General features: G+C 32.4%; 1 protein-coding gene across 2 annotated transcripts in view; it reads left to right on the forward strand.

Annotated features, from left to right (window-relative positions):
• The window catches only part of LOC108913625 (forkhead box protein L2-like), a 65,625-nt gene that overhangs the window by 24,488 nt on the left and 23,486 nt on the right, over nucleotides 1–17,651 (forward strand). For both annotated transcript variants that reach the window (XM_018719195.1, XM_018719196.1), the window contains exon 2: nucleotides 7,975–8,074. In XM_018719195.1, coding sequence (XP_018574711.1) covers nucleotides 7,975–8,074 — 100 coding nt within the window. The remainder of the gene's footprint in view (nucleotides 1–7,974; nucleotides 8,075–17,651) is intronic.

The following is a 17,651-nucleotide window of genomic DNA, read 5'->3' on the forward strand; positions in this document are numbered from 1 at the left end:
ATTTTTTAAAAGGAAAAAATTTTATCGAAAAAAAAATTATAAGAAAAAATGTCATAGGGGTTGATTATTTCAACCCCTTACAAAAATAGTTCAGGGTTGAAAAAAATTCAAAAAGTGTAGTTTTATTGACAGATAATGTTCACCAAGTTTGGTTTCTTTAGCTTGATGTACGTGGAAGATAAAAAAGAAAAACAATTTTTTTTTGTAATTTTAGGAGGGGCGTAACTTTTCAGGGAAGGGTTTTTTCAAAAAATTTTATACCAAAGACCCCTATTAATTTTCATCGGAGAATCGCCCCTTGAATTTTTTCGGTGTTATTTAGATACACCCTGTAGAACTGGAGAATTTTGAACAAAACACCCTATCTAAAGCTATATGAACATCAAGGAATGTGCAGACTCAATGAATAACCAATTTTCATCCACAACAATTTTTAGTAGCGCTACGACCGTCGCAAGCAATAATTTTTTTCATATTCCTATCCGCATGAGTATACGCGCTGATTTCTGGGAAGCTAGCGAAATAACGCCTGTTATTGCCAATTCCGCAAAACGTGAGGTTGCTAAGTTATCCAGAAGTGGGACATAACGTGAAAAAACACAATTTTGCTGCTCTAGCTGAATTATCATGGACTATTAGTCACGGCCTGCAACCGAGTCGGTTTCACAAGGTACTTAGATTAATATGTACACGAGAAAATATCCTGATAACCAGACGTTTTGTTTACTATATCGTAGAAGAAATTATTTGCGAGATACGAGTCGATATCTGCCTGTTATGTGTTCAAGTAAAGTTGAAATTGTTCTGAGAAATGTCTAAACGGTAACGAAAGCTTCAAGATAAAATTAATAAAGATTATAGCTTCCCAAATTAATTTCTAATTAAAACTATTTTGTACAGGGTGTTACTACTAACTTGGACAAATTTTAATGATGAATCCTGCAAAAAATTCCTCTTAAGCATGTGTTCGAAAAAGCTGTTTTCTAGATACAGGTATAGAAGGCTTTGCTGTGTAGCTTCAATTTCTAATTGTCCATGAATTTATTTTTGTGTATTTTGTGTGTATTTTTTATTTACAGTGGTTTAGTTTCAAGTACAGATTAGTAATTTTCGCTTTCCAATATTTTCCAAATTGGACTCACTATAGTACTATAAAACATTAAAAGTTTTACGTAAATAGTTTCGTCACTAAGATCCATAGCTTTCGTATAGGAATTAATGCAAAATAATAATAATTCAAACAATCGCTTTATCCATGAATGAAACAAAATATTATTTATTATAACGTCCCGCGTTTATTTTTTACAAGTCGAAATAAATCACGTATTTTCATTAACTTTTAAGACCATAATTATATAACGTTGATAATATAAGTTTCTGGTGGATAATTGACCCTTATAGTTCGGCTTAGCAATTAAGGTACATCCTGTAGACTGATTTGAGCTTGTGTGTCAGTTATTTTAAATCTAGATACCGTATTAAATTACAATTTAGCAGCTGTCATATAACCTTGACAACCAACATTAAATGTTCGTTTGTTTTTGACAGAATGATAGAAAGATTAAAACTAAATTGAAACCCCGTAGAATTGAGAAAACAGTTATAATTATTTATACCGATTTGACAATTGTCGAAAACAACAAATCTAGATGCCATATTCCAATCTTAGATTCGACAAACAATATATGAAGACTAAGCCACCTTTCTTATCACGTTATGTTCGATATATTTCATGTTAAAAAGTACACTGAATGCCAAAAAATGTAAACATCAGAATATTTACAAAACTAATACCATATTTGAAAAGCAAATCAGTTAGATACCGTCCGAAAAAGTCCAGGATTCAAACGAAAGAAGAAATTGAGAGATTTTTACAGGAAGCACCTGATAATAGAGATAATAGATTTCTACTAGGAAACGTAATTCAAATTAATGTAAATCGATTGATATAACTAATTTTGGACAACTTGTCAGGCCATTCTAATAATCGGTGTTTATGGAACTTTGAGAAAAGATGAGCTACTAAAGATAACGATGACATAGAAGACAATGATTCAGTTATTATTATAAGAATTCCCGATTCCAAAACCCATACTCCTACATGTTTTGTGATTTTAAGTCCAGACCAAATACCGCAATATATACCGCAAATACTATGTAAATAGCCATTAAGCCGAAAAATGTAATTTCTACATTCTCTGAATTAAAAATATAATTTTAATCTTTTCTTTTAAGGACTAAAGTGCCAAATGCAAAATTATATTACTTTTGTAATATTACTCGTTTGTTAGAGTCAGTATATACGAGTATAAATATTTTTGACAAAATGTGCAACTAATAACCTTTTAGTTTTTTGAAGTTTAGCGTATAAAACTATAATTTACTAACAGAAAAATTATAAATTTTTATTTTATTTTTTTACTTAATTTTTAAGGGTTAATATGAACCATTCAACAATTTTTTTCTAAAAATCTTATCTAAACCTTATGTTGCAAAAAAGAAATGTTGTGACCGACATGTTTTAATAAAATTGCTGCCTTTTACTGAAATAAAATGAAAAAAAGAACAGTTATAATGAATACTCGTTATAAAAATTACTGCATTTAAATTTCTGAGGTCCTGTTTTAATTCCTACGTTAATTCAGACACAGTTTAATCCCGAATGTCCTTACTGATAATAAGTCGCAGTGCGAGATACGAACCAATTTTTATTTACCGAGAACTGGCCGATTTCTTGCTGACATCGTAAAACAATCGTTGGAAACCGCTTTGCAAATAATGCTGAGCCAGTGGGTTTTAATAGTTTATCGTTATTTAGTTTTCGAAGTGACCTAAATACGTGGTGTTTCGCACACGAAAATCGGACTGGGCTTGTACGGCAACGACACATCCGTTGAAATATTTCTCCGTGGTCTATTTGGGTTGATGGATAGGCAACAGGTGCTAAAACCGTACAGGATCTCTCCATTTTGGACACCCACTTGAAAAGCATTCATCGGAATTAATCTTGAGCTGAAGCGTTTCGTTATTTTTCCCTACTGCGTCTACGAGATGTATTTCTAACGCTGCACATTCTTCGTAGGATCCAAGCAGATACCAACACATTATTTTCTGATGTCGATCATTTTTGCAAGTGTCGTCATTAGTTTCTAATCATTTCGAAAGTTTTTCTAATATAGTCTAGAAAATATAGAGTTGGACGCCACTTTTTGTTTCGTCAAACTGAATTTATCACTATAGATGCTATATTTCATGTACAATAACATATTAGTTTCCACAGTCATAAAAATGGGGGGAAGATTGTTTACAGGGTGGTTAATTGAATAATTTTTACGTAAACTCACGTTTTTCGCTTATAACTTTTTAAGGAGAAAACAGTGAAGTACTTTTTTTTTCGTCCTCAAAATACCTAAAAAACTAGCCCTCGAGCGTCAAAAAATATTGATTATATCAAAAGTTATAAACAGAAGAAGTTTATTTATGATTTTTGAATTTAACATTTATAAACTGCGTTATTATTACCAGAACGTTTTGGCATCGCATCTTCTTATTCCTTATCACTGTCTAATAACTCACACGAAATCTGCAATCGGTAAGTTGAATAGTTTACAAGTTATGACCTTATAAACAAATTAATTAATTATTAGTCTGGACGATCCCAAGGATCTTCCATAATCGCACTGATTTTTTTCATGGTAGATTTCATAATAATACATTGAAATCTATCATTTTTTGTAATTTCAAATTTGCAACCTGGATTTTTTTTTATTTTTGAGCCTTAATTGCAAAATGAAATATACGACGCACGAGCGTGATATATTATTCATAATTATTCGGAAAGCTTATATAAAGAGCTTTAAGTTAAAAAAATAACGTCAAGATTCGTTGAAAAACAACAAAGTTACAGACTGTCAAATATATTATTTTCAATGGAATTTCGCTTGTTTAATGGCAGGACTATGAATATTATCGTCATTTTCTTCGGACTCGCTGTCGTTCGCTTCCCCCGCACCTCGGCTCGCCGAAAATCAAGCGACCCACTGACTCTTGACTATTGTCAAATTTCTTATGCACTTAACATACTTCCACAAATAAAATATTTTTACATGGAAAAGTATTCGGAAGCTCTTTTCATAAGCTTTCCGAATAATTATGTAATAATATAACTATATCACGCTCGTGCGTCGTATATTTCATTTTGCAACAAATAAAAAACAATCCAGGTTGCAAATTTGAAATTACAAAAAAATTATAGATTTCAACGTATTATTATGAAATCTACCTTGAAAAAAATCAGTGTGATTGTGGAAGATCCTCGGGATCATCCAACTAATAATTAGTTAATTTGTTTATAAGGCCATAACTTGTAAACTATTCAACTTACCGATTCCAGATTTCGTGTGAGTTTTTAGACAGTGATAAGGAATGAGAGGATGCCAAAACGTTCTGGAAATAATACCGCAGTTTATAAATGTTTAATTCAAGTCATAAATAAACTTCTTCTGTTTATAACTTTTGATCTAATCAATATTTTTTGACGCTCGAGATCTAGTTTTGTAGGTCTTTTGAAGACGAAAAAAAAAAGTACATTACTATTTTCTCGTGGAAATGAACGGAAAAAAGTTATAAACGGAAAACGTGAATTTACGTAAAAAATATACAATTAACCACCCTGTAAACACTCTTCCCCTCATTTTTATGACTGTGGGAACTAATATGTTATTGTACATAATATTTAGCATCTATAGTGATAAATTCAGGTTGCCGAAACAAAAAGTCGCGAAATGGTCATTTCCCATTAGCATTTAGATTTCGATCGGGTTTTATGGATTTTTGACCACTGTGTCGTCGGTTTAGGTTTCTTGACGTTTCGAGAGACATATCGCTCTTTTCAAAAAATCGTAACCTTTCAGAGTTACTTTTGAGGAAGAGAGCGATATGTCTCTCGAAACATGAAGAAACCTGAACCGACTACATGGCAACCAACCCGAAAATTGTTCTACCAAGCTGTTTTTATATTACTTATATTTAATTTAAAATAAAAGTTTACTTATTTAAGTAAGTTAGTTAAAATGACGTCTTCTTATTTGCAAAATGTGAGTATTCTGCTTTTTTTGACTAAACCCCGTATTTAAGCATTTCTTGAGTTCTCGAACAACTTTGTTAAATACTGTTTTTATTTTTTAACAAAAATCAAAGACACTGCTTAGGGAAATGTTCATATTTTGAAAGTTTCTGAACGCCCTGTATATTTTATTAAATTTTTGATTGAAAAATCAACAATAAAAAGTGCGGTACCCTATCCTGGGACATACTGTATAGAGAGAGTAGATGAGAAGTATCCTTCTTAAAAAAAATTGTACTTAAATTATATTCGGATTTTTTTTTTCGAGGTCGCGAAGACGAGAGATAATTTTCATAATTTCCTAAAAATATTGACAAGAAAAAATTTCCGGATATAATTTAAACACGTGTGGTATTCGGTAAGAAAATTTCACACCAAAACTGAGAATAAAATTAAAAATCAAAAATAAATTAATTGCTTTGGCAGTTTGTAGTCCAAATGTCGTCTTAAATGTGAGAAAAATTTTCGGTTTAATTCACCTAAAGTTAGATTAGGTTAGGTTGTATTGTTTTATAATAATACCTATAATTCATTTGCTACGTTAAATTATCAAAATATGTTGCTGGCCATATAAATATAACAGTATATAACAGAATATAAATAATTTTATTTCTTTTTCCAAATACATAATTTTGGGCGGTGCGGGAGGGAAGCCTATACTTATACACGGTAGTTTCGTTGTAGTACCAACCTTACATAATAAACTAATTTGAGTGAACTAAATATAATATATACGAATGAAATTTATACAACACATATTAGCTTGCATATATTTTTCGTGTTTAATGCACGGCAATTAACTTTTTATTTGAATAAAAGTGTCTATTTATTCATTAGGAGCTTGTAAAATTATGGATGAAATCTGGCAACATTGCCATGGCGTGGTGTTAAAAGTTGGGTCAACTGTCATTACTGTCAACTGTGCTTTGCGCTTATTCCGTAAACATGAATGAACATCCAAGATACAAAGGAAAAGCAATGACTGAAAAGCAATATAAAATGCGTATGAAACAGAATGTGGTACTGATAAGAAAAAAGTAAAATGTGCAAACCAAGAATCCATATGATATGATAACTATCAAGAAGCTCAGTGTATGATAGTGAGACGTCGCCTTGTCAAATTGAAGATTGTGACAGAACGTCTATTCTATACTGTTCGTTTTGCAAAGAGATCCTTTCAATTTTTGTTTCAAGTTGCTATGATATAGCATTAGATCACGAAAAATGTATTTAATATTAATTATTGCTACATATGTTTTCGCTGGAATAATTGTATAGTCTATAATCGAGCTATTCAAATATAGCGCGTCAGTCAATGCGTTAAATACAGCGTACAGTATTGCCATATTTCCTTTCATTGGATCAGATGTAACAGACAAATTTGTCAAAACGTTATATATTCATTCCATTATCTCAATAATTATATTGTAAGTGCATATTTTTATTATTTTAAAGTGTTTAGTAATATTTAATTCTTTAATTATAATTATATTTTCCCGATCCTAACCATTTTTAAGAGCAATATTCACGTTTGATTAAAGTTTTTTCCCCAACTCCCATAAGAGCCTGTGTAAAAGAGCATAATTTTTAATATCATTTTTCAAAAAAACTATATTGCCAATCAATCTGATATTTTGACACGAGGCAGTTGGCATATTTATTAACAGATTTCAATGATTTTGAAAACTTTCTTACCATTTTTTTTCGGTATCGAACCTCCTTAAGTGCTTTACTGCTTTATAACCCTTTTATATTACTATTTAAAAACTTGTATTTAATGTAATATATTTCAATGTTCGCTAATAAATTAGTGTGTTTCTAACACATTTTTCTTTCAAACTGAAAATATATTTCACAGTAATTATATCTCTAATTATTTTAAAAGATGTATAGACCATCCGTCCAATAAAGGTTCAAGTGTTGTGTTATGTGTCGTGGTTGGAATTAAAAAAAAAAATATCTCGAAAATTAGGTTCGGCTGTTCAAAAATAACTTCAGATTCCTGTTCAGCACCCTCAAAAATAGGACGCTATAGTGAATAATACCAAAAATGTATACCATAAATTATTATACATATAAATTATTTAAACAATGGAGTTACAAAGAGCAACACAAATAATAGGAGAAAAAATGTAAACGCTTAAAGAATAGCCAAAGAATATGGAATGTACAAATCAGAAAGAAATGGTATTTTGGTATTTTTGAGTCTTTCCTATCATTCTATAGCCATAGCCATAGCCAGTTAAAATAACTTTACATCTAAGCACTATTAAATTTTGACAACAGCATTCAATAATCCTGAAAGAATCCTGTTATACTTTGCGTTCCTTATGAATTATGTCGCTATTTCGTTTCCAACGTGTTTGTATAAACAAGACTTCAAAACAGACCCCCTCTATTCTCTAATAATACCAGTTAAATAATAATTTCATAGAGAAATAATGTCGTGTTTTCACAAGTGTCATAACAATGTAACATCGAGTCCATAAATCAAGACGCCACTTCGGGACAGCCAAATTTTGTTTATTAATTCGTTATATTTTATTTGACAAGTGTGTATAATAAAATTTTAACGGCCTTTCAACGAATCAGTGAAAGAAAAGGCCTTAGTTTCGAATTCTGGCCACGTTTGAAGGTGGTACGCCTTTTAAGCCGGGTCTACACTTGTACCCTACACTGTTCATCTGAAAACTACAAAGGGAATTAAATGCGAAATATATAGATGAAATTGAAATAGGGAACGGAATAATACGTGAGATATTTAGTAGATTGTATCGCAAATTTTCCAAATAGAACAACAGCGTAGTAGTTGGCAGCCAGTGACTAATCCAGTGTTGTTTTATTTACAGGATTTGTTATCGACCGACCTGAACAAAGTGAAATCTGAGCCAGATGTGGGATCTTACTCTTTGCCGTCCTTATCATCAACCCTGTCGATGCATAGCCATGGTGAGTCGTTAGTTTGTTTACCTATATGAATTATGGTTCCTGCTAAGAAGTTTCTGAGAAATATACAAATATATCTCTATTACCTAGAAAAATTTATTCCGTATCACCACGTCACGAATTTATAATTGAAATAAACCCAGATTTCTATAATTGGAACGAAATAATAATCGTCAAGTGGCAACAACATAAAACATTAACAGCAATTTGTTATAGACACCATTTGTTTTTCAAAGCTCTCTTCGAATTAGAAAAAAATATGTAGTAGAAACTGGTACAATGACATCTAACCAGAGTTGTGCTAAGTACAAGATATAATCTTTATATTTTGCAAATTAGTTAATTATAACTACAATCAGTTCCTTGGTAATATTGACTGCTTCCAAACGTTTCGCCGTTCTTCACTGTCGGCATCTTCAGAGATGACTTGGCAAAAGAAAAAATGCTACAATCTCAATTGACTCGTTCTTCCTCGTATAAGGTTCTGCAGTGAAAAGACAAACAGAATAGACGAGTCAAACAATAGACTGTCAAACAATTAGCAAAAATTTTTAGATTTTCTACTCGCATTCAACATACATACATACTTATATTTTTCCATTTAAAGAACATATTTCTCCGATAAACTTTTATTTAAAGAATTTTTCTCTATCTATTTGCATTAAAAAGTTATGATCAGAAATAAGAACAATAATTAGAACGTCAAAGTTACCTTATAGGCCAGGAAAAAGAGCTGGGAAATTACCATTTCGCAACTTTTTGTTTCCGCAAGCTGAATTTATCACAATAGATGCTAAATATTATGTACAATAACATATTAGTTTCCACAGTCATAAAAATGGGGGGAAGATTGTTTACAGGCTGGTTAATTGTATAATTTTTACGTAAATTCACGTTTTTCGCTTATAACTTTTTTCCGTTCATTTCCACGAGAAAACAGTAAAGTACTTTTTTTTCGTCTTCAAAAGACCTACAAAAATAGCCCTCGAGCGTAAAAAAATATTGATTAGATCAAAAGTTATAAACAGAAGTTTATTTATGACTTTTGTAGGGTGGGGGAAGCGAACGACAGCGAGTCCGAAGAAAATGGCGATAATATTCATAGTCCTGCCGTTAAAAAATCGAAATTCGCTTGAAAATAATATATTTGACAATCTGTAACTCCGTTGTTTTTCAACGAATCTTGCCGATTTTGAAAGCTCTTTTCATAAGCTTTCCGAATATGTAATAATATATAACTATACCACGCGCGTGCGTCGTATATGTCATTTTGCAACTAAGGCTAAAAAAAAAACTTTCCAGGTTGCAAATTTGAAATTAAAAAAAAATATAGTATAGATTTCAACGTATTATTATGAAATCTACCATGAAAGAAATCAGTGCGATTGTGGAAGATGTTCGGGATCGTCCAGACTAATAATTAGTTAATTTGTTTATAAGGCCATACCTTGTAAACTATTCAACTTACCGATTCCAGATTTCGTGTGAGTTATTAGACAGTGATAAGGAATGAGAGGATGCGATGCCAAAACGTTCTGGTAATAATAACGCAGTTTATAAATGTTTAATTCAAAAGTCATAAATAAACTTCTGTTTTTAACTTTTGATCTAATCAATATTTTTTGACGCTCGATTGCTAGTTTTGTGGTCTTTTGAAGACGAAAAAAAATACTTTACTGTTTAGTTTTAATTACTTTAATGCAAATTTAACATGTTCTTTAAAAAAAAATGAGTGCCAAAAAAACTATACTCTTTCCAAGGAACTTTTTGCGTCAAAATCACCTAAAGAATGTAGATTTGAGTTTTTTTTTTAATAATTTCACTGGAAGTCCAGGTTAAACGGTTCATTTGCAAAACGTAACCGGATATGTCGATACCATTATCAAGCCCCTTATACGAAGACAGTCCTATCAGACTTCGATTTCCTTGTAATCACCTCACCATAACATGACATTAACAAATACCTGAAACTGCCACCTTATCAGCGATGTTATAGCGGATTTATTACCTTTTTAATACGAAAAGATTAGCGGAGATAACAGTTTGCCTATTCTACAAGCTCGTACCGTCGAATAAGCTAAAAAGAAATACTTAAATTTAACAATATCTCGAATTATACCTGATATATAGATGATTCGTAAACTTTAGAGCGATGTACAGGTACCCATGCCACCCTTACCTAAAAAAATAGGTTGTCTACCAACTATGGTACAAAAAAATATCATCTTTCTAAAAGTCGTAATTATTATTTTCAAACTCTTCAATTCTCAGTCTAACAGTACTGAAAAAGTCGATTACTACCAGCGATTATTCTTTTCGTGCGACTCTCTTCTGTTTTAGAATTTCCCGAATTTCGTCAAATTGACATACTGAACAAAAAAATAATCAAAATACCAAAAAAAAAATTTTTGGACGTTCTCTATCTCAAGAACCAAAACGTTGCGGACCCATGTTCATATGAACTTTTTATCTTAAAATTATTCAAAGTTTCATCCTTTAAGGCTTGTACAAGTACTTAATAAACACTCTGTATAGTACCAATGACGTCACTCATCAGTTCATGGAGGAAGTGGCGCGAGGGGGATCCGCAATCAGTAGCGATCTTAACCGATACATAGAATTTGCTCAACAAAACTCACAACGTTTTTGACCGATCTGGCAAATTTGTAATGTGTTCCAGTTTTCAGCTTCTTTCAGATTCCCAAAAAAAAGTATTAAATTGATGAACGTTTACTTATTAATGTTATTGTAATTATTAGAATATATCTTCTAAGGATCTACGCAGTGGAGTTATCATTTAGGTCAAGAATATGGCACAGATCAGAATCGGTATTTACAGTGCGTTAAAAAGGCCGTTAGTCGAGCTTTTATTGATGATCTTGCTTAAAATGTTTTGTTGATTTTGCGACCAAAAATTTTGATAAATGGTCGAACTGATAAAGCGTAAAAAAATGTGACTTTCTTACAAGTCGTTCCGCGATAATTTGAGATAAATCATACTGGGGTTAGAAGTACGACAGTGTTTTGTTTACAATTCTCGTTGGGCAAATGTTGCGAAATCAGGCAACGATTTTGGTGCCACTGTTTATCTAAAATGAATACCTAAAGATTCAAATAATTGCGAATAGAATATGACAAATGTTAAAGTTGTCTGAACTGTACCTAAACAGACACAGTAGATAAAAAACGCACGACTATTATATTTTGTCAAAAACATTGAGTTGTGACAGCTATAATGGTTGTTAATAATTATTTACAAACATAATAGGAAATATTTATAAATATACCCGTTATTAAAGATAAAACGGAAGAGTGGCCTAGATTTTTATTACATTGTCTCAGTACTATATCTAAAAAGTTTCATAAATAAATAAATCGGTAATTTTCATTAAAAAAAAAACATTAGGTTCTTACATTCCTTTTTATGGTACGAGTAGAAATTGATGGAATTGAAAGATAAGTGAAAATAATACGAATTACTATTAATTTTCAGTGGAAATGTAAAAAATTAGGGTCTCTAACGCCGAGCAGAGGATACTTCATTTCCAGCATCCATAACTGCATCATTGTAAATGATTGGCAATAGTAATAATAATAGACGCAGTCAGTTAGAATTGCTTAAAAAGTTGAGCATCAAAACAACCATAAATGTTTAAAAGATTACTCTTGACATTGACCCCTGCCACAACTATTAAAAATAAATGTATACCGAAAAACGAATATCTTCAGCACTAAATTTAACTGTTTTCTTCACATTAAGGCGCTTTTTAATTTCGATTAAATGTTTCTAAAAGTTTTAAATTTAGCTCTAAAGAATATACAGTTTTGGGAAATTTCAAGAATCTTCTATGTTTATAACGAGCGTTCAAATAAAAACGTGGTCGAAGTTGGCTCTGACACATTGGACGTAGGGAGTAGCTTATAGCGACCAACTTAACCTCATTTCTCAACGAGCTGTATAGCAGCTGCCAGTTTCAATAACGTTAATGACTATATAACTTTATTTTAAAGAATAATCGTGATAACAATAACAAACGATTAAAGGAGCTGCGGAAAGTGTCCCCCCTCCTTGTTATAACAATAAATTAAAGCAGCTGCTGAAAGTGTCCCCCTCCTTGTTCCAAGCACTTTTCACACCTGTTCTTCAAAGAATTAAAGACATTTTCTAAGATGCTCGGGGTATTGTTAATTTCACGAATCTTGTCTATAAGTCGAGTCTGCAGATGGTTTAAATCAGGAATAGGCAGTTCAAAAATATTGTTTTTAAGGTAAGGCCACAAAAAGAAATCACACGGCGTAATATCACATGACCTCGGTGGAAATTCATGTTCAGCATTGAGACTTATTAGTCGATTTTGGAAAACTTCCCTCAACATATTCATCGTCTCGCCTGCCGTTTGTGCCCTTGCGCCATCTTGTTGAAAGTAAAAGTTTGTAATTTCGTTTTCTTCCAGCTGGTTAACAAAAGGAGCGATAATTTCTTCTCTATACCTTTGCGCAGTAAGAGTACCATTAAAAAAAATAGGTCCATAAATCCTCCTTCGATTGAGAGCACACCAAACTCCAATTTTTTGAGGGTGTAGAGGGCCCTCGACCAAAAAGTTATCTGGTTTTTCAGAAGACCACATTCTCATATCCTGTGAGTTTACGTATCCACTTAAATGAAACCAGGCTTCATCAGAAAAAAAGGTGATATTATGAAGTTCACCGTACTTAGTTGATTAAAAACCATTCACAAAATACAGCCCGTCGCGGAAAATCAACTTAGGTACCGACTGATACTCCCACCATTTGTGATAAAACACGTACAGAAGTTCTTGGCGCATTTTCCATTATTTGTTGGACATTTTCTTTTAATTCTTCAGTCCGCTTTTTAGGTCGGCCGCTTCCTTCTTTTCTTGTTACACTGCCCGTTTCACGAAAAACATTAACACAACGCTGAACTGCACTTGAAAAATTTTGTACTCAACAACGCCGGGAAATTGATTTTGAAATTCTATGAAACATTCCTCAATAGAATACTTCCATATTCCATCAATCTTGCGTCCATTTCTAAAGTAGGACTCTATGATAAACACTTTTTGTTCTTGAGAAAACACCATTTTAAACGCTTTCTAAAACGAAAATATTCAAATTGATAGCGGCGATATAGCGCTTTGACAGATGACGTTTAAGTTCATTTGCTATACGCTACGCCCTACGTCCAAATTTTCAGAACCAACTTGACCACGTTTTTATTTGAACGCTCGTTATTACTTTAGAAATATCCTAAATTTACAGATAGAAATTGGATGTGGCACCATCTACTGAACTTTTCTCGAAAACATTCAGTTTTAATAATTGCAACAAGAGTACCTTTTTAACCGATGACATCGCAGGAACAACTACTCAGCGGACTACATGCACCGACCAGCATTGAATTATATCAGCGGCTATGGACATGGAGTAAAATAGTTATAGCGAACCTCTACAATATACTCGAAAAGTATTAATATCAACGTCTTTAGCATTCTTAAAAACTTAATTGTCTCAAATTTCAATGAAACATAATAGTTTTAAAACAATAATACCTATCTGATTTAAAAAAATCATCTTCAACAACCTGTATCACAAAATCAGAAGACAATAGAAAGATGATCCATGGTTCATAAGCAAAATATCGTCTTATTTTTTGATATTCTGTACAGCTCCCGAATCTTCATTTTTTTCAAAACACTTTGTTCTGTCTTCCTCTTTAAAAAAGGTACTCTACATTTGTTTCGATAAAATTAGCCGTTTTCGAACAAATTCAGTTTTTGTGTATCACCTCATTGAAATAATAATCAGAATTCTGGAATAAAACACTAGTCGTTTTTATGTCGTTATGGACAATACTTGTAAAAATTGTCTGATTGATTGAGTACACAAGACTAAATAATGAAGCATTATTCCTATAACGAATACATGCATCTAATTTATGGACAAGCACTCGGCAATTGTGTTGAGGCAAGAAGAATTTATTCTGATACATTTCCAAACCATCCTTTACAGCACCGAACAATTTCTGAAAGGGTTGATCGTAACTTACGAGAAAAAAATGCTGAAGAAGCTGATCTTTTGCTAATACATTTTAAGAAATTTTTTGTCGCATCGTGGTAGAGAACGGCCTCCGAGAAGAGCAAGAAACCTTCAGTTAGAAGAGGAAATTCTGGATGAGGTTGCTGAAAATCCCTCCAATAGTGTAAGAAAGCTGTCGGTCCAAGCTCATGCGACAAAGTGGATCGTTCAAGAGACCCTTCTAGAACAACTGCTACATCCTTATCACGTCCAAAAGGTACATGAAATGTCTCCCGCTGATTATCCCTTAAGAGTCAATTATGCGAATTGGTTTTTGCAACGATTTTAGCAAAATACAAATTTTATTAATATGGTTTTGTTCATGGACGAAGCCAGTTTCAATTGAGGCGGAGTAATGAATTGCCATAATTTGCATATCTGACATTAAAAAAATCCCCATGCAATAGTACAGATAAAACACCAACAAAGGCTCATGGTTAACAAATGGGCGGGGATTATTGGGAATCATCTCATTGGATCGTTATTTTTTGAAGACACTGAATGGTGCCATGGTGCCATTTTATGTCAATAACGACATAAAAACTACTAGTGTTTCAATGCAGAATTCTGATTTATTATTTCAATGGCGTGATATACAAAAACTGAATTTTTTCGGAAGCGGCTGATTTTATTAAAACAAACGTAGAGTACCTTTTTTAAAGAGGAATATTCAAAGTATTTAAAAATTCAGTATTCAGCTCTATAAAATGACACATGTCAAAATTTTGACCCAACGAGTGTGGTAACAAGTCCGTTCCTGACTTCCCTGACAGTGTAAAACATCTACTGTAGTATGGTTTTGTGAGTTTTTATGGCCTACATAAAATATTAAAATTTTATTAAATTGTACAGGTTGATTCGAAAGTTAGAACCGAAAAGGTAACTCCCTTTGAACCCTTTGGTTCTGTATCTCCGATAAGGGGCACTTTAGGAAAAATTTATGACAAACTAGGATTATTTTGACCAACCCTATACACTCCCGAGAGTATGCCATATACTTACCAGACACCCTGTATTTTAGAAGTAAAATGCAGCGTACAGTGTAAAAAAAAGTTCACTACTTAAGAATCATGTAAAATATCGCCAAATTTCGATTCTCTCTATAGTAGGTACCAATACCCGTGATCCATAATAGTAGGCAGTGATTCATATCCAGCGTTTAGACGAGTAAGGGAGGTAAGGGGTGCAGGGGACAAAATTCCATAGGCGTACTACTTGAGAAGGGATCAAAAAACACAAAATTATAAAAAATAAGTTCACGGTGAATATTTACTTTAAAAAGATTATAGACTAACTGTCATCCTCTCAACAATTCGTCCCTATTATCACGTAGAGGCGTATGTGTATATCCATTTCTTGGATTATACGCCCCTACGTGATAAGAGGGACGAATTGTTGAGTGCCGTCCTTTCGGACGACGATCTAACCTAACCTAACTTTTTTATAATTCTCCTGAAGTTCTTGAAAGAAAGTCATTGTGGTTTTATAAAAGTAATCGAGACGACTACATAACTTTTGTAAGGTTTATATATAATATCTTTTTAAGTTTTCAAAACTTCAAGTGGCTATCTTAATTAATTATTACACCATTTAATTCCTGTAAAGATTTTATAACTGTTAAGTATAATTATTCGCGTTACAATATGCTGCTTTTGGTTATATAATTTAGTGACGGTTATCTACTCTCGTAACAGTTATAAAACAAAGAATGTCAATTGGGCGCTAACAGATCTAGAACTACTACATTTATGGAATTGCTTCGGTTGTAAATAAGCATTTATAAAAACACATCTATAACTATTTATAACGGATTATAGCTTGGATTTCGTAAGTGGTACGGTATGGGTATGCGACCCTGTGACGCCTATCAGCAAGGGTCGGGAGGGTCACCGGGACAAACAACGCGAAGCAGCCGGTGACGTCAGAAGAAGGACGTCACTACGTAAAATAGCCTACCGTTCGCGAAAATACCGGAGCGGAAAATCGACTAGGAAGGAATTTTTGTTCGGAACATCGGCAAATTCACTACTGACGAGAGTAAAAGTTCCTCGCTTTCTATAACAACGTTATTTATTACAATAAAGTGTCCAATCCAATTACAGGCAAAATTACAATGTAAAGAATTTAAATATTTTTTGTAGTTTAAAAATAAAAAAATTGAGAAGCAAATGTCAGAACACAATAAAACAGTTAAAAAATACGAAAAATTGTAGACCCTTTTAGTAGTTACGTCACACATACCAAATAATAGGCAACCCCATCGTGCACATTGTATGAAGAATTTCCCAATTTTTTTAAATCGATTTTCGACCTTATACAGGGTGTCTCACAGTGACGGCCCATTAGAATTATTTCAGAGACTACTTCGATTTGAATTTTGAAAATTTCGGATACCGGGTTTTCGGGCATGCCCTTCTCAACTAAAATAATGGCGTCCACGTACCACTTCCGGTCATACCGGAAGTCGCAATCAACTTGCTTATTTTAAATGGAACACCCTATATATTATTGTAATTTTGAATTATACGTGTTATAGGTGGACTTTCATGAAGTTTCCCTATTCCTAAAATTAACCGTTATAGATGAAATTGCATATTTTTTTCTTCAAATTAAAAAAATACGGTAGCATGACTTCTTCATTTATTGTCATTACTCTCTGTTTTTCCCTCCATTGGTTAAATTCAGCGAACACTTTTTCGTAATGTTCCTTGGATTTAGCTGGTAATAAATGGAAAATTGCTTCTTGAGCTTCTTCAAAAGCAGCCAGAGGAACACAATTTCTTCCTTGCATTTTTACCAAATTCAGATAGAACTGTTTATTAAAAAAACGATAATAAACAACGTACCATAGCAACCAGTAGAACCAAAACCTACCACGTTTCATTAAGTACTAGTAAGAAATATCAAGTCGTGTGAATATTTTTTTATTAAATTGCAATAATTCTGACTCCACAAATTTGATTGAGATGTGATTATGGATAAAACGTTGTATTGCATTCGTATTTTAATTGCCTTTAATTAAACATTCTTTCGTGGATAAAATGCCACTTAAAACACTTATATAATAAATAACTATTATTGGCTTTTGCAATCAAATATCATGTAAAATAGATGATGTTGTCTTAAATGTCAAAAATATTTCCAGTGTTCTACATACCAAGAGAAATTTTCTTCGTTAGCGCGACTTCATTTTAATATAACATTTCATTGACTACAAAATAGAAATGAATTTAGAATTGTAGAAGAATAGAATTCGAGCAATAATTTTTTTTCTATAAATCTTGCAAGTTTACTTGGGAAAACCATATTTGCACTTGTCTCTAACTAAAATTCATGCATATCTTTCTAAAATTATCGATAATTTTCATTACACTTATTACATTACAGTTGATAATTTGGTAATTAAGTTCTAGTTGATTAAAAATATTAATAAAACATATATTTCGTTATTGGCAATGCATAATTCAATTGTTTAAGTACAGTT

Source organism: Anoplophora glabripennis, unplaced genomic scaffold (assembly GCF_000390285.2).
Source record: "Anoplophora glabripennis isolate ALB-LARVAE unplaced genomic scaffold, Agla_2.0 scaffold914, whole genome shotgun sequence".
Lineage (NCBI taxonomy): Eukaryota > Metazoa > Arthropoda > Insecta > Coleoptera > Cerambycidae > Anoplophora > Anoplophora glabripennis.